Genomic DNA, 17,601 nt, shown 5'->3' on the forward strand with positions numbered 1-17,601 from the left:
GAGATATAACAACTCGATTTGATCTAAGTCAGATTGGGTGCACCGACTATCAATATCTGTGTGTGGAGTTTGACAAGGGGCAATCGGCTCAACCTGATTTTGCTTATAGAGTGTCGACGGGGGAGAACACGCTGGTTTCCTGCAAGCCACAACCATGTCGAGGTACTTTAATTTTGTTGTTAATCAAGTACATATTATTCTTGTTAACCTTTTTAAATTGTTGGACATTTTTGGTTTGAGTTGATATACTTGGGGACACTTTGAAAGAAAAACCAAACAAAACAAAACAATAAAGTGACATTCAGGTGAGAGTTGTGGTAACACCTTGTGTAAATCTCTTTTTAGTAGGATTAAACCAACACTCATTCAGAAATCATTTTCTCAATCTTCATTCATTTCACACCATATTAATATGTTGTTAGCCAAGGTGTCACAAGCAAAGAGTTTGTTTCACTAAAGACTTGACATTCTGATTTTACTTTTTTTTTGCACAGGTGTTTATCTCACTGGTTTGGTTAGCCAGCCGGGCGTAATGGAACTCCGAGAAGGGAGTACAACAAATGAAATTGAGTTCTCCTCGGTGGCATCGAGCTCTCCTCTTGGTGGCGGAGTGGAAGGCCTCAATCTCTGGCGGTTGGCTGTCTATGGAAGCAGCCGGCCGGGAGGTAATGGCCCCCGATACGGCTTCCAATCCCAAGCCCTGTCAGGTTATCAGAGCAGTATTCCTCTCCGGCACGCAGGAGATAGTCTGGACTTCCGCACCGTCCGAACCAACTTGGACATGAGAGGAGTCAGGTGTTCTGATGTGAGACACATCTGTACAGTGCTTAGTAAAGACCCAATGTCGGTGCCACCGTTTCAGTTGATGGCGATTCCAAGTGAAGAAGTGTTGAAGAGTTGTTTTCCTGTACCAAGACGTGCATGCACAGGTTAGTCCCGAACACTTCTCAGTTTTAATCGTTGAACAATTATAAGTGGCTATTGTTCATATATATTGAACAACTGAAGGAAGCTACTCTTCATAAGTTGGAATTAATCTGTGGTAATTTGTGTCGGATTTCAAGTTTTAGCAAATTCCTCTCTCTTTGTTTTCCTCAGGTCTGGTGTTAAGCAATCTTGATTGGAACATTGACAATGGAAAACTTCTCAACGACCAAGGGAATGATTTTGATCTGGATGTCCGAGTGGACTCCCTCCCAGGTGGTGCCCAAGTCACTGGGAGCCGCCTCTGGCGAGTGGGCACCTTCGGAAGTAAAAACGGCGATGGGACTGGAGACAGATTAGGCTACCGAGGGCAGATCCTAGATCGGCAGACAGCCTCTACTTCTCTCACCCCAGGCTCCTTCTTGGAAATGGACAACATTCCCACATCATTTGATTTCTCTAGGCTCGGCTGCGGGTTAGAGTATCAGTTCTTTTGTGTGGAATTCGCAAAAGGCTACAAGGCTGAACCGGACTTCAGCTTAAAAGTAGAGAGCGGCAGAGGGAACAGTCTAATCAAATGCAGGGAGGTTGAATGCAAGAAACGTAAGTTTGTGAATTGCTGTTAAAATATTTTTTGTTTAACTTCCTCCATATTTATAAGATATTGATATTGAAAATAAACCACTTCTTTTCTTCAGTATCTGTTATTATTATAGTATTACTTTTTATCTTGCAGCTGTGGAAATTGCACAAGTTAGAGCAGACATTGTAGGAACCAATCCAGCTTTGGTGGAGGGATCCACTTTCAATAGAGTGATGTTCACTTTCGAAGCAACCACAACCCCTGACAGTGGCTCTGTGTCTGGCGAGAGACTATGGGACTTGTCAATCTTTGGAAGTCAAAACCCTGTTGGTGATGGTGTCAAACATGCCCTTAAATACTCCTACAATTTCAATAGATATCAAGAGGCTAAGACGGCCACAGGAGGCGGTGTAATAAATTACGGTTTTGTTGACACCAATTTTGATATGACTGGCTTAGTGTGTAATGACATCAACTTTATTTGTGCGACACTAAGAAAACATGACAGTCCCTCGCCAGATTTTGAGCTCGTACCGGTACCCGATAATCGTGTCCTGACAGACTGCTTTAGAATCAAGTGTGATGGTAAGAAGAATTGACTGAAATTGTTCAATTATTTTTCATTTGAAATACACTAAAATTACCGCTGATTTCACAAGTCTGTACACAGCAAAGCCTGTTGACATTATCCCCTAGTTGGATTATCAAATGTAAACTAGATCTCAATCGAGTGAACTTAATCAACATATAAATATATTGAATTCACAACTTCTGTAAAAAGTGTTAAACTTAAATAAATAAATTGTTTTTTCCTTTTTTTTCCTGCAGGTGTGATTGTAGATGGTACTCGGTTAGAGCTGTCATCACAAAGTGAAGAGCTTGACCCTGGCGTGAATGAGATGGATTTCTCTGTTTCTGTTGTATCGAGTAACAATGGTGCAGAAGTCGAAGGCAATGACTTGTGGAGGCTGGAAGTGTTCACGGCTAAAGACAGGGATGGCATTAAGGACAAAACCGTCCTGCAAACTCAGTCTCTGACCCCCAACTTGGCGAGTAGAAATCTTCGCGCCGGGTCACAGCTGATGTTCACCAATCTTGCGGCGGAGGTGGATCGCAATCTTGTCAACTGCCAAGGGAAAACGTACATTTGTGTTAATTTATACCGTGGGGACAGACCCTCTGTTGATTTCAGACTCGAGGGTTCCTCAGACGGGGCTCTCACGAACTGCAAAGAAGTTAGCTGCGCCAAAAAACGTTAGTTAGTGGAAAAGAGCTACTTTCGAAGAATCTCAGAATATATCTGACACTTTTCCTTCGACTGTTTTTTGTTTACTGTTCTTCTTTCAAAAAGGAAGGTCTTGACTGTTCAAATTTACTTCTTTTCTCTGATAATGGATGAAAGAATGTGGTGTAGTGTACAGTGGAATTTTTATGTTTTTTTTTGTGTGCATGGTGTTTAAAGTGAGATACAAAAGGATTCTTCATGTTGTGTGAGTTACTGCAAGGTTTGTCTGAGGTTTACTTTTCTGCTTTCTGTTTTCTTGTCATTTGTTTGTTGGTCATATCATCTGTATGTCAAATCATTAACCCTCGTTGAGCAATATATCATCACAGCCAACAACACCACTCTACCAAAGAAGTGTCAATTCCCTCAAAAATTACGAAGCCAGAGTCTTGGTTAGCATTCTGTTTGACCCTTTTGGATATGTTTTCCCTCCAATATTAACTAGTTCTTTCTATTTTCTTTTTGTTCTCTCCTTCTTGTGTTGTTACCTGATCGCCTGGATCCTTCTGCCAACAGCTGCCAATAAAATTGTAAGCAATCACTTTCCCTTCTTTTATTGATTTAGCTCTGATACATTTTAGTGTTTTCCCCATAACTGTCAATATTCTATGCAAACAAGCATTTCTTCACTTCTATAAAATGTTGACTTTTAAAACTGATTTCTTTAACACTCTGACAATGATGTTTAGTACATTCTGTTTAGTCGTGGTCTTATCGAAATCATGAATTTTTGATACTACTTTCAAATCCTATTATTTATCGGGATTTTTGTTTTGTTGTGGCAGTTTGGCGCCAAGGGTGACCGAGGACCAAAAGGAGAGCCTGGAGAGGCCTTCGGAGGCGGTGGCAGCGGGGTGAGTATTTGAGAAGGAGATAATTTTTGGAGTAAATCGTTTTTATAAACTGTGTCCAGAATGTTGTTAAAGACTTGTAAAACGATAACCATGTTTTTAAAATAATTTGTTAATGTGTCTTTTCTTCTCACCTTCATTTACAGTTTGTACCAAGAGCTGGGCCACCAGGAAACCCAGGACCCCCAGGACCATCTGTAAGTATTTATGAGTTTGCATTTTTTGTTAAAGTATTTTTAATCATTCTTGTTCTGCTTCTTTATTTTTCACATCATTATTGTGTTTGTTTTGTAATCAACTTTGTTTCCCCCCCCCGTGTTTCTCCTTCTCCATGATAGGGATCTCGTGGTGAGATTGGTGATTCAGGACCATCCGGACCCTATGGACAGAAGGTGAGAATATAAAAATTACAAAAACCTTTTGATTGGTTTAGAGCACGCCACATGATATGTCTTAGTTTTACTGAAAAGCCGCAGGAGTGTGACATGCCATATCTGAATCAAACAGTTTACTATACCCTTGGCAACCAATACATTATACCGATAGCTACTAGTGTACTATATCAATAGCAAATGGTGTATATTTATAGAACACTCCTAGGATCACCTCGTTGTTTTAACCATAGCACTGAAAGCATTCAATATTTGTATACTGTCATATTGCCGACCTCTCTATCAATTCAACCTTGTAAAAAATATTTCTTGTTCATCTAAAAAAAAAATCATGTTTTTCATCCTTTCAGGGAAATGCTGGATCTCGTGGATTGAATGGACTTCCCGGTCAACCTGGACGCGCTGGACCACCAGGACCCCCAGGAACCGTATGTACTATTATACATATCCAGTAGTGAATGTTGCAAACTAAACCATTTTTGTTGCTGCTCTCTAAGTTTTGTCTTGAAGTTATACAAAAACGATATCTCATCAGAAAAGAAATGGTGCATGCACTGAATCCGTTTCAACTGAGAAAGCTGCATTTCCTTTACTTTGATTGTTCTGATTTTATCTGCTTTATGAAGTTTATATAAAGATGCATTCTGTATAGTGAAAAGTTGATGATGTTATATGAATCATCATATTTTTCACACACACAAAATAATTGTTGGCTTGTTTTTATTTTTGGCGATAAAAAACACATGATGGTTTTCAACACAAAAGACTGCATGCTTTTTTGTATAATGCCTTTTATTTTAAAGTTTAATTTATGTTCAATTGTTTTTTTTTTTTTAATCCTTCCCTCCCCATCACAGATTGCCCAGAGTGCCAACATTGGACAACAATCTTACAAGGGAGTCCTCCCAGGAGCCTACCAGTACCCACAAGCCTCCGTTCAAGTAAGTTCTGGTTATTTCAAAAATCTTCCTTCTTGGAACATTTTTTCGCTCTCCTTGCCCCTCCCCCAACCACATACCTTTGTTAGCAAAAGCAAAAGCAATGTTCATATTTAAGACTTTCTTCTCTCTGGAACTCCTCTCTGGAAGGAAAACAGTTACAGGCATGTGATTTCTCAGGATTTTTGTTCCTGTTATCAAAGTTCTTAAAGCCATGAGCCTTCAAGTTTTCTAAAGAAATCGCTTAAAGCCATTATACACTTTCGGAACAGAAAAAAAAAGTTCACAGATTTACAAATTATTTACAGGGTTTACAGAAGGTAATGGTAAAAGACTTCTCTTGAAATATTATTCCATGAAATGCTTTACTTTTATTAAAACAATTATCAATTCTCGACATCGAGAATTACTGATTTATAGTAAACACATGTCATGACACAGCGAAACAGGCAGAAACAAGGGTGGGTTTTCCCGTTATTTTCTCCCGACTCCGATGACCGATTGAGCCTAAATTTTCACAGGTTTGTTATTTTATATGTAAGTTGTGATACACGAAGTGTGGGCCTTGGACAATACTGTTTACCGAAAGTGTCCACTGGCTTTAAGAAAGAGGTTCACATTGTATGTAAACCTGTAGTTTTGTACTTCTGTTGATGCATACTTTCTGTTAATTTCCAACATGTTAATATCCCCGCATGATATTCTTCCTACTAATGTCTTGTTACCACATTACTACAAAGTAAAATGATTCTCAAAATGCTTTATACTATCGAAAGCTGCTATACTTCTTACCAAGTAATATTTTATTGCCATTAATGAAAAGTGATTACCAAACAAGTCCCTTCGTTTGTATTCATTTTTTAATATATTGCTGTTTTGACGTTTTTGTTTACAGGGACCCCCAGGACCACGTGGTCTTCCAGGTAGCGCAGGAAACCGAGTAAGTTGATGTTAAAACAAATCATAAGGTTTTTAATTCTCGATTCAATAACTATCATTTTGTGTGTTGATGATATGTGTTTGGGAAAACATTTGTTGACCATGATTTTTTTAATTTGCATTCTAGGGAGCACAAGGTTTGATGGGACCTGCTGGACCTACTGGTGAGCCCGGACCCTCTGTAAGTTGACTCCCCAAGTTGATTATATTTTGAGCAAGTCTCTAGTGTATCTTAAATAAAATACAACTTGATGGAAGACTCTATCTTCTCTCTTAAGAAAACCAAACTTGTTTTCAAATTGGATCCGAACGGAATTCTTGGAAATAAAAACCTCTGTTGCTTGGACATATTGAACAAGACTTCTCAACTCATTTCTGTCTGGCATCTTTTCCATTAAATTTCTTCTCCGTTCTAGTATCTTTCCTGTGAGTTCTATCAACAAGTCAATAAGCCTTTTTGAGGTATGGCGGACAAGATACGCGCATGTAACACGCCGCGACTGATGCCACGCTCACCATGTTGGTGGTCATTAGGTTTACGTGAAAACGCCGCGTCGCCTAAAATGGGCACTTCACTGAATAACATATGTTCTATTTCTATGGTCAATATGCACAAATTTACCACAACTTTACAGTGTTGTAGCATTGTGTCTGCCATACCTCAAAAAGGCTTATGAAAGCGATTGAAGCTTTACTTTAATGGTGAATTAACAATTAGATGCATCAGCTTTGGATCAAAGACCTGTTTTTTTTATTGGGATTTTGTTTTGTTTTTCTTTTCTAGGGACCATCTGGACCCGCTGGACCCCCAGGACCTCAGGGACGTGGTGGTGATGATGTAAGTGTTTGTTTCAAATAGAAATAAGTTTTAATCGTTTCCTATTGTAAATGATAATGCTGGAAGAATTAAGACCCTCTACTCCATAAACCAGCAGGCATTTTGATCAGAGGAAATTGAACAGAGGAACTATTTGATGACTTAAAAAATGTGCTCATTTATTTGAGTTAGATATAAAAAACCGTACTTAAAGAGGAACATAAAACTAAAGCATTATGGCTGAACAAACCGCATATAAGTGATTATTAATAAAGTATACTTGGGGATTTGATAGGGTGACGATGGCAAAGATGGAGCCCAAGGACCCTCTGGACCACCAGGAAGCACTGGACCAAGAGGTACCCCAGGCAGACCAGGATCAAGTGGCATGAAGGGACATGCTGGATTCCCAGGACTTCCAGGAATGAAGGGAGAGACAGGAAACAAGGGAGACCGTGGATCTGATGGTGCAACTGGCCCCTCTGGTGCCCCTGGTCTTCCAGGAGCCCAAGGTTCACAGGGAGAGAGAGGACGTAATGGAGCCCAAGGAGAGGCTGGCCCAGCTGGTTCTGATGGTTCCCCAGGATCCCAAGGACCTTCTGGCCCACCAGGACCATCCGGTGCCCCAGGAATGCCAGGACCATCAGGAGCAAAGGGAGATGCTGGTTCCCAGGGAGGACGTGGACCACAGGGTCTTCAGGGTGTACGTGGTGAGCGTGGATCAGATGGTTCTTCAGGAGCCCCAGGAGCACCCGGTGCAGCAGGACGTGATGGCAGCGTTGGATCCAAGGGAGCAACTGGTGCCCCAGGACCCATGGGCGCACCCGGATTCCAAGGAGCTACTGGAGCCCCAGGACTTCCAGGAGCAGTTGGAGCATCTGGAGCTAAGGGAGACCAAGGAGCACCTGGACCAAGTGGTGAGCGTGGAGAGAATGGACCACCAGGACCCACCGGTGAGAGTGGACCACAAGGAAGCCCAGGAGAGTCTGGACAAGATGGAGCCAGAGTAAGAACTCATCACATTTGTTTTTCATGTATTGCCCCTGAATTTGATTATCTTTAGTGTTAGGTATATTGCTAAACTTCATTTGTGAAAATTCTTATCAAGCCTCTGGTGCATCTTTGGAAGCCATGAAAGGCCAATAATTATAAACATTCTTGTATTTTGATCAGTAGTTTCCCGCCCTCGAAATTGCACACAAACTTGTCATTCTTAAACTAGCGTCTAAGTTATCACAATCATTGTTCTTTCCAGCAAAAAGATTTATTAATTTGAGCATCCAATTTACCTTGTAGGACCCTTGTAAAATTTGAGTTTTGAAAGTATCATTTTTGAATCTTTGTAAAATCAGAGTATTGTTAGTTTTAAATGATTGTTTTTCTTTTCCTCAGGGTTCCCGTGGATCCCCTGGACCAACTGGACCAATTGGTGCCCCTGGCGAGCGTGTAAGTAACTTTTAATCCATCACCCAAGTCTAAACAAGTTAAGGGTTTAACTAAGAGTATATGACTGGAGCTGGACTTAAATCTGTGATCCCCGGACTAACTTGCTGGCGCTGTACAAATTGAGCTATCTAGCCCCAAGGTTGGCAGTCTGTTTGGGGTACCATTCAAAAACCATTTAATCTTTAACTGCTATGTAGCCGGGGATCAATCCCAAGTTTAAGATAAAACCTGGGAAGCAATGAGGTGTGTGTATGTGTTTGTTTGGTTTTGTTTCTGTTCTGGAATTTACATTTGCTTGTCTTCATTTTTTCCAGGGATCAATCGGACCAATTGGAGCCCCAGGACCTGCTGGACCACAGGGAGCTAAGGTAGGTCTTGTTTATAACATGAGTAATTTGAAATTGTTTAAATTTTATATTCCTAAAGATCTTGTAAATATGTAATAAATAATAAATGATATGAATATTTATAATGCGCCGGTATCCATCACACAAGATGCTCATGGCGCAAACTGGAAAATTAATAGAAAGAGAAAAGTATAGTAAATACAAAGCTACTACAAGAACCAAAAGAAGAAGATTTGCTGAGTAACCCAACTTAGAAACGTTAACGGTGTTGAAATCATGAAGTAAATGGTGCAGATTCTAAAATAATTCTTTATTTTGTATTGTTTAGGGAAACACTGGAGAGCGTGGAGCCAGAGGAGAGCAAGGACAGAAGGGATCCGAGGTAAGTCCAGAATGAACAAAAAGTCTTGAAAAATGTAAAGAGTAAGAAAGATAATAACTCATGGAGTATCATTGCCGGGTGTTCTATGCACCCGACTCCAGCTCTGGGATTTCAGAGAGGGTTTTCTTTTTTCAGAGCTCTGGGTTTCCAGCAAGATGTGGATTTGAGTCCCGGTTGTAACACTTAACCTAACACTTAATGCTTCATCCTTTGGATTGGACATAAAGCTGTTGGTTCTGTTGGTCCCGTGTGTTGTGTAATGCACGTACAAGAACCCAGTTACACTTTTCAAGAAGGGTTTTGCGCGAGTATTTCTTGCAGTGGCTGCTGAACTAATGCACCCTCTGAGACGCTTTTGGATGAAGTGCTCTAAAGAACAATAATAATAATTGCATCTCGCTTCAAAGATGACAGTAAATACATACCTCAAAAATGAAAATAATACTTTGGGGATCTTGTGAGACATTTGATATTTGCGATCGTGGAAGTTAATAATATCTTTGATTTTTGTCTCGATGCTTACATCTTGAGGATGCTGTGATGGCCTCATCTGAGGAGAGAACAAAATGGAGGGAACTTTGCCATCTTATTCATGTTAAATTCTTTGTTCTTTCTTGTAATAGGGAGAGCCAGGACGTGCAGGAGAGCCAGGAATACCAGGATCACGTGTAAGTTTTTTATCAAAGTTCTGGAAAAGTATTTGTTGAAGAACCAAGCCATGTCCAAATTGCACATCCTTTTGGCTGTGGCTAACAGTAACTGTCAGGATCCAAAGAAAAAGTCATCAGTTGGTGCACAGCCTCACTATTGGATTCAATTTTGTGGTCTGACTCTGCATTTGAAACTTGTTGATCACAATTTATTGACAACAACAAATTCAGGAAAGTAGGACAATTATTGACAAGTATAAGTTTCGTCTGAACGACTTACTAGTATATCACTTTATTATTAAAAAAAATTCTTTAATGACAAAATAATATTCAATCTGAAAAGTTTCACACGTTCATGTTTCCAAGACAGAAGACAACTATGCTGTTGAAGTTCACAGAATCCTGTTTTGACAGAATGCTATCTTCAAATTGAAAATCATTTTCAAATTTGTCTGTTTTTTGTTTACTTTGTAGGGATTGACCGGAGCCCCAGGCAAAGAGGGACGTGATGGAAAGCCAGGACCAGCTGTAAGTATTTCTCCTCCACTCTCTGTGTCTCCGTTAAGGCGCGGTCACACAGGCCTCGATAATGAGAACGAAAACAAGAATCTTAACACAGACGCCCTTGATTGGTTGAATGAGCGTGGGGGGTATTCTGCGTGGAGCAATTCAACCAAAAGAATGCATCATCTTCGCGTCATGATCGTTATCGTTTTCTTTATCGCTGCAGTGTTTCTTCGGCTTTTACTCGAGGAAGTTGATTCCTGACTTCTAAAGATGCCATTTGTATGATTAATAAGAAGGCCTTGGATGAGTGCATTCTGCTTAAATGTGATAATTACCTCCATTTTTCTCTTTCTCATCAACAGGGACCATCTGGTGATGACGGTCGCCCAGGTAACCAAGGAGCTCAGGTAAAACAAAAATCTAGTCTTGTCTAAGCCAAGCATTTTTATTAAATGCTCTCTTGTTTGAAAATTTAAGAAATTACTCCGCGGTAACACAGTTAATCACGATCCTATAAGCTAAAGTAGTAGTCCCAGCCTATTTTCTATACCATCCACCCGGGTAATAGTTAATAAGCAGGATAGTTCTTTTCAGAACTGAGAAGTCTCCCGAACCCCCAAATTGATAAAACAGTATGATCTGTGGGAGTAAGGTGTTGCTAGTTTAAGTGAGATACATTTCTTGAAAACTAAGTTTTATCATGGGTCTACAACAAGTTGAATGAATGCCCATTTCTAAAATTAACTTTTTGTGTTTTATTTCTTTTCCAGGGAGCTCGTGGACTCCCAGGAATGCAAGGACTACCAGGAGCCCCAGGAGCAACTGTAAGTCGGCCATCTTTTCCGTTTTTGAGATCTTCTATTATGTGTTATTCCACCAGGTCATTTAAAGATAATTAACAAATGCATTTTTAAGCTTGTGTATTGTTGTTTGATTATGCTTTCTCAGTTTTCTACCTTTTATTTTAAGCTGGAAAGGTTGACTTTCAAATGTCAATGTTTAAAAAATTGATTACTTAATCCAGTTTTTTGTGTTTGACTTCCTAAAGGGTGACCGAGGAGCTGATGGTGCCCCAGGACCATCCGGTGCTCAGGGAGCTGCAGTAAGTATTAAAACCCTCTTCCCCATTCCAATCCTAAATTGCAATTCCTCCTCCATCTTTATTTTAGAGATATACTGGCGTCCTTCACATGCCCCCAAGGCAAAGTATATACCATTGGTTTTAGGAGCCATCCGATAGTTATAACCCTATTCAAATGTTGATAATATGTGCAAAAAAACTTTGTAGGGTTTTTGAGATATTTACCCAAAAATCTGGAGTGGTTTTTTACTTCCAGGAAGAATGATCCATAATTGGAATACACAATCTGTTTCTGCGTGAAACGCTTCTCAGGTTCAAAATTTGCTGAATCCCTTTCTCTAACATTCCTTGGAAGGAAATCAGTTCTCAAATTGATAAACATTATCAACAGTTGCAGTGCTTCTTACCAAGTTAGATTTTATATATTTTTTTTAGTGGAGTAATTATTACAGGTATATCCTCCCTCTAAAACATAGAAGGCTTACACTGACCCCCCCCCTCCTAAAAAAAAAACCCAAAACACCAAGTTGACAAGATGCTTTGCAAGCCATACATGGATGTAGAATTTTTTTTAATTATTAAGATGGAGGAATTATCACTGTTTTGTTTTATGTGAATTCCACAGGGTGAGGCTGGAAAACAAGGAAATGCTGGACCCCCAGGACCCTCTGGAAGCCCAGGATCTCAAGGAGAGCGTGGACCATCTGGACCCCAGGGAGCCGGTGGACCAATGGTAGGTATAACTTACTCCCAACAGCAGTCGCGGAATACTTAATGATAGGTTCGATAGGATGGAACAAATATGTACCTGAGTTTTACTTCATAAGATGCGGATTGCTATAAAGGAAATTAATGGGTCGCAATAACCAATCTACAAGGTATATTTTTTTGATTGGTAAAAACACAAGTACAAATGTGAGTTTCCCTTCAAATTTTGGCCCAAAGAGGCCTTCTTTTTCAGATAAGAAGCCATTAAAGAATGGCATCCACATTTGAATGACATGACCCTTTCGTTATTGTGCATAATAGCACTCCACAATGCTACAAATAGAAGCTAAATACTTGAACCACGGACGGTGTATAACTTAAGCCAATCTTGTGTTTTTTTTTCTTTCGATAGGGACCCCCAGGACCAAGCGGACCCGTTGGTGAGGTTGGACCTGCTGGAGATGTTGGACCACCTGGTGAATCTGGACCCTCTGGACCAATGGGACCACGTGTAAGTTACCACTTAAGAAGTTACCACTTTGTTTAATTCCAATATTTAAAATGAGACAGAAAATTTTTCCTAAACCGTTACCTGTCACTGAAGTGTAAGTTGGTAAACTGGTCATGCTGTAAATTAAAAAGTCATTTTTGTTTAGAAGATATGTTGTTGGATTGATTTAATATTCTGCTTCTTTGTTTGCTGCGAGTGCCATTGATGAGCCCAAATTGTGTTTCCTCTTTTTAAATACTATGCAAAGACTACTCTAAAATATAGGTGTCAGCTTAGCAACTTCAGATGGCGACATCTTGTTGTTTCCAGTTTCATTTCACTTCATAACTTTGTAGTCTTCACCATGTCAAGTCTTTTTCACAGTACCTCCCCTTCTTCCCCATCCAGTAATTGTAAAACTAGCCTTTTGTTAAACAGACTGTTTTCTTTTGTCTTTGCGTAGGGCGAGCGTGGATCTGGTGGTGAGCGTGGACCCGCTGGACCCTCAGGTCTTCCAGGAAAGCGTGGAACAGCTGGACGCAGTGGATCTGATGGAAACAAGGTAGGACTAGTCTTATTCATCAATCTATAAAAATCCTGAAACAAGCTCTGTTCTAGGTGCTTTATAATTGTTCACTGAAGCCGATTTCACAAAGATCTAAGATTGATCTGAACTGCAAATCAGTCGTGTGATGTCACAACACAAATCACTATGGTAATACTGACAATTTTGTCTTGCGATGAATTTAATTGCTTTGTGAAATCGGCTCAGATCTCAATAACAAGAGCTCTTTAATGGTGTCGATAATGGGCCCCTTTTGTTACATTTTTTTCAAACACATAACTTTGCGTTATGCGTAAATACAGTGTGCAGCATGTGAGTTTTCAAAAGTCTCTCGTGATTGGTCTGACAACCACTTCTGCGTAGAAAATGTTGAGCTCTACATGCAGCTCAAAGCCAACATATAATAATAATAACAATAATAATAATAATATGACTTGTAATGCGCACATACATGTACATTATCCACCCTGCTGGGTGTTCAAAGATGATGCCTATCTAAGAAATGTCATGGGAATCGCAGTTTTATGTGACCTTACTAAAGTCGTTTTTAATTATTTTCATTGTAACAGGGAGAGCCAGGACAGAAGGGAGATGCTGGAATTCAGGGACCATCTGGCCCACAGGTAAATATTCAATTATTCTGTGTTTTAATTTCTTTTCATTTATTTAAACAAATAACAATTTTAAATTTTAAACATGAAACAAGGTGTGATCTCCAAAATTTGCAAGAAAACCTACTTTTATTGATCGGTTAAAGAAAACAATTATTACAAATTTGTGATATTGATAAACTATTCATTTTGCTTGCAGGGAGCCCCAGGTGAGCGTGGACCCGCTGGACCATCAGGACCTGCTGGACCAGTTGTAAGTCATTTTGTTCATGAAATTCATAAAGTTCTAATAATTATTTCTGAAGATTACTCTTAATCAACTTTTTTTTTTGATACTACGAAAGTGGGCCAATGTTGTATACAGCAGTTATTTTTTCTAATAAAGGAAACTTTGGTGTCATCAACCGCACCAGGTAAAAGAATCAAATGATGAAAATCTGAAAAATTTGCAAGGTACTAATTAAAAAGGTCTCCTAGTTCAAACCTTGTTAAAATGTTCCACATTGCTCACCCTGCACACCTTATTGGTAGATATGTGCACTATAAACGACTTCATTATTCTTATAAACAATTGTGTCATAAGAGAAAAACTAATAAATAATCCTTTTATTTTCAGGGATCTGTTGGACCATCTGGAGCCCCAGGACCATCTGGATCTGATGGCGCTACTGTAAGTAATATTTAGTTTCTTTCATCTCACATTTTCGGTATTTTGGTGGAGGTCATCAAATACTGAATTTTTTTTGTTTGTTCAACTGCTCTTGTCAAAACAATTGTGTCTATTTGGACATTAAAATGGATTTGCAAATTGCATTGTTTGACTCAAAATTACGAATTTGTGTTTATATGAATGGAAAATGAATATGGAAATCAGATTAAACTGAGAAGCTTTGTTGTTTGTGTAATCTGTTGCTTGTAGAATTTGATAACAGTTAGGTATGAGTTTACCAAACAACTTTTCCTGTCGCTTCAGTTTTGTTGTATCTTAATTATTCTGATTTTGATTCGTTTTACAGGGACCCATTGGACCTATTGGACCATCTGGAGCTATTGGCATGCCAGGAGCCCCAGTAAGTAACACTTTACATTAAGTTGTAAACGATGTGACCTATGTTTACAATCAAACCGCCCTCTGTCGACAAAACACTGTACACGTCATGTTTCGCCGGACAAAAAGACGCGTAGTCATGGTAAAATTGCGCGTACTTTCTAGCTGGCTGCCGTAACACAAAGGTTTTGCCCAGTGGTATGTGCGCAAATCCTATTCTGGTTTTCGAGTGACGTCCGAGGTCACATCGTCTATAGTCCGGTCCTTCAGAACATCAGAACATCAGAAGATAAAAACAAGCATATACCTTTGGTCTTCGGATCCTGTACAGATAGATATATACAAGAAAGTAGCCTGTGAAAATTTCATTTCAAAAGGTGGTTGCGCTTTGAGATATCAATCCAGAGTGATTATGTCCACGCAGTAAGAATAATCCATAATTAAAATACACAATCTGAAAAATGTTTGTGACGGAAACATTCCTCGTATTCAAATATTTTTCCGTAACCACATATCAATGATATACTTTATAGTATCAAAAACTTCTGTACTTCTAACCACGTAAACTTGCCAATTTAAACCTTCTTCCCTTCAAGATAAAACATATTTCATTTTTGTTCTTTGAGATTGATAAAATGTTCCAGCTTAAAACTTAATCTTGTTTTTTTCTCCATTTTTTAGGGAGATGCCGGAGAACCAGGACCATCAGGTGCTACTGGACCACGAGGAGACACTGTAAGTTTTTGATTTCTTGTCTACTCTTTCCTTTAGAAATAGAAATATTCTTACAGCAAAGAGTTCAGTTTCTTAGTCGTGGACTATTTCTTCAGGAGAAAATGCCCCAAAACGAAGAGGAGTTGAATCAAGAACTGTAGCTAAAGATTTTACAGATTTGCCACCTCCTATATTCAATTCACTTAAAAAAAAAAAAGGATGATAAAAGTTAACACTTACCTTTTTGAAACTGATTTTGATTGATTGATTGATTGATGAGTTTTTGGGTTTGTTATTATTTATTTTGGAAAAGCTCAACCATTAATTATGTTTTGTTTTTTTTAAATGCAGGGAGAGCAAGGAGCATCTGGACCCCCAGGACCACAAGGTTTCGCTGGCGCCACTGTAAGTTTTGGTTACTTTAAAAAACAATTTCTTAAATTAATTAAATACATTTGTTATTTTATAATTTGTTGTTTTCTTAATTCTAAGTACCAGAAGTTTCCTCTACATAATTAAAAAAACACATTATCAAAAGTGAGTTTTTGAAGCTGTCATTGGAGGTTTTTGTTTGTTTTTTGTATAGTTACGTTTTCATAATTCTTGATAAGTACGAGAAATTTCCTCTAAAATATAAGTATTCTTACGAGGATTTTTGTTATATTAATTTTTGGTTTTTACCCATATACTACAATGTGGATTGTTGTTGTTGCAAACTGAGCCGCAACTGGATGTTTTTTATTTTGTTTGTTTGACAGGGCCGCCCAGGAATCCAGGGACAACGCGGAGAGAATGGACCATCTGGAGATAGAGGAGAGTCTGGACCAGCTGGACCAACTGGAGCCCCAGGTGATGCCGGAGCCCCAGTAAGTAGCCAGGGTGTCTTGGCCACCTTAACATGCTTGACCAACAGATTTATAATAAATTGAACATGCATATTGAACACAATCGACGTTAAATTTGCATCGGGGATAAACAATATTAATTTTGGTTTTTACCCATACTTCGATGTGTGTTAGCACTGTATACTCAGTACTTTCCCCCGAGTCCTGTGAAAAAATATCACCGGCATATTACTCGGCTGGGATTCAAATCCACGACACTTGAACACATTATCAATATGCGAGCAAAAATTTGAAAAGGAAGCAGCAAGAATACAATTAATTATGTTTGAAATCAGGTTGGCTTAGCTGTTTCTTTCTTTGTCTTTCAACTTCTGTGGAACCAGGATCAAATATCGCCAGAGCCTTTGCATCTTGAATGGGTTTTCAGTCTCTTGTTTTTTTTAGATTGAACAAAACTAAAACTGAACATTTCTTTGGGGTCCCCTATTATAATTAGCCTTGTTATTTACGCTTTGCTGGTGGATGTACAACAAAGCAAGTATAATTTTAGTTTTGCATCAAGGATAATTTTTTTTATTACCCTAACACCTATGTGTACTAAGCACTGTATACTCAGAGTTCTGTAGAATAAACCCACAAGCAGATATGCTGTTAAAGACCCTGGACACTATTTGTAATTGTCAAAGACCAGCCTTCTCACTTGCTGTATCTCAACATATGTATAAAATAACAAACAAATACAAATTTGAGCTCGATTGGTCGTTGGATTTGTGAGATAATAATGAAAGAAAAAACACCCTTGTCACACGAAGTTGTGTGCTTTCAGATGCTTGATTTCGAGACCTCAAATTCTAAATCTGAGGTCTCAAAATCAAATTCGTGGAAAATTACTTCTTTCTCAAAAACTATGTCACTTCAGAGGGAGCCGTTTCTCACAATGTTTTATACTATCAACCTCTCCCCATTACTCGTTACCAAGGAAGGTTTTATGCTCATAATTATTTTGAGTAATTACCAATAGTGTCCACTGCCTTTAACTTCATATAAAATCTGCTCAAAATCGACAACTCATGGTTAATAATTTGTTTGGTGCTAACTGTAAGTGTTTGATTGTTTACAGGGACCCGCTGGAGCAGTTGGCGCCCCAGGAGACCGTGGAGAGTCTGGACCACAGGTAAGCTCAAAGACAATGCTAAGCATCAGTTGCCTTAAATACATCAATTTAAATAATATTTGTGCTATTTTTTTGTGATGATATTTCATTTGTTTGGAAAACTGAAATCATGGTGTAGGATTGCTTTTATGCTGGCATTTTGTGATTATATATTTCCTTTTTTTGGAAAACTTTGAAATTAAGATGTAGGATTGGTTAACATTTATCCTAGTATTTTGTGAGGATACTTCACTTGTTGTGAAAAATGAAATCATGTGTTGTTTATCTGGAAGTTCTTTTGTCTATAATTATTATCGCTGGTTGC

The 17,601-nt window shown here is 38.9% G+C and overlaps 1 protein-coding gene across 1 annotated transcript in view; it reads left to right on the forward strand.

Moving 5' to 3' along the window:
• LOC117287954 (collagen alpha-1(I) chain-like) overlaps positions 1–17,601 on the forward strand; it is a 47,364-nt gene that overhangs the window by 17,925 nt on the left and 11,838 nt on the right. The window contains exons 2-30 of the mRNA XM_033768615.1: positions 3,309–3,322; positions 3,578–3,646; positions 3,790–3,840; positions 3,982–4,035; positions 4,386–4,463; positions 4,893–4,976; positions 5,869–5,913; positions 6,040–6,093; positions 6,697–6,750; positions 7,025–7,735; positions 8,122–8,175; positions 8,490–8,543; positions 8,851–8,904; positions 9,528–9,572; positions 10,029–10,082; positions 10,424–10,468; positions 10,832–10,885; positions 11,110–11,163; positions 11,768–11,875; positions 12,263–12,361; positions 12,804–12,902; positions 13,475–13,528; positions 13,716–13,769; positions 14,133–14,186; positions 14,533–14,586; positions 15,246–15,299; positions 15,630–15,683; positions 16,037–16,144; positions 17,244–17,297. Of these exons, the coding sequence (XP_033624506.1) occupies positions 3,309–3,322; positions 3,578–3,646; positions 3,790–3,840; positions 3,982–4,035; positions 4,386–4,463; positions 4,893–4,976; positions 5,869–5,913; positions 6,040–6,093; positions 6,697–6,750; positions 7,025–7,735; positions 8,122–8,175; positions 8,490–8,543; positions 8,851–8,904; positions 9,528–9,572; positions 10,029–10,082; positions 10,424–10,468; positions 10,832–10,885; positions 11,110–11,163; positions 11,768–11,875; positions 12,263–12,361; positions 12,804–12,902; positions 13,475–13,528; positions 13,716–13,769; positions 14,133–14,186; positions 14,533–14,586; positions 15,246–15,299; positions 15,630–15,683; positions 16,037–16,144; positions 17,244–17,297 (2,420 nt within the window). The remainder of the gene's footprint in view (positions 1–3,308; positions 3,323–3,577; positions 3,647–3,789; positions 3,841–3,981; positions 4,036–4,385; positions 4,464–4,892; positions 4,977–5,868; positions 5,914–6,039; positions 6,094–6,696; positions 6,751–7,024; positions 7,736–8,121; positions 8,176–8,489; positions 8,544–8,850; positions 8,905–9,527; positions 9,573–10,028; positions 10,083–10,423; positions 10,469–10,831; positions 10,886–11,109; positions 11,164–11,767; positions 11,876–12,262; positions 12,362–12,803; positions 12,903–13,474; positions 13,529–13,715; positions 13,770–14,132; positions 14,187–14,532; positions 14,587–15,245; positions 15,300–15,629; positions 15,684–16,036; positions 16,145–17,243; positions 17,298–17,601) is intronic.

Source organism: Asterias rubens, chromosome 3 (genome assembly GCF_902459465.1).
Source record: "Asterias rubens chromosome 3, eAstRub1.3, whole genome shotgun sequence".
Lineage (NCBI taxonomy): Eukaryota > Metazoa > Echinodermata > Asteroidea > Forcipulatida > Asteriidae > Asterias > Asterias rubens.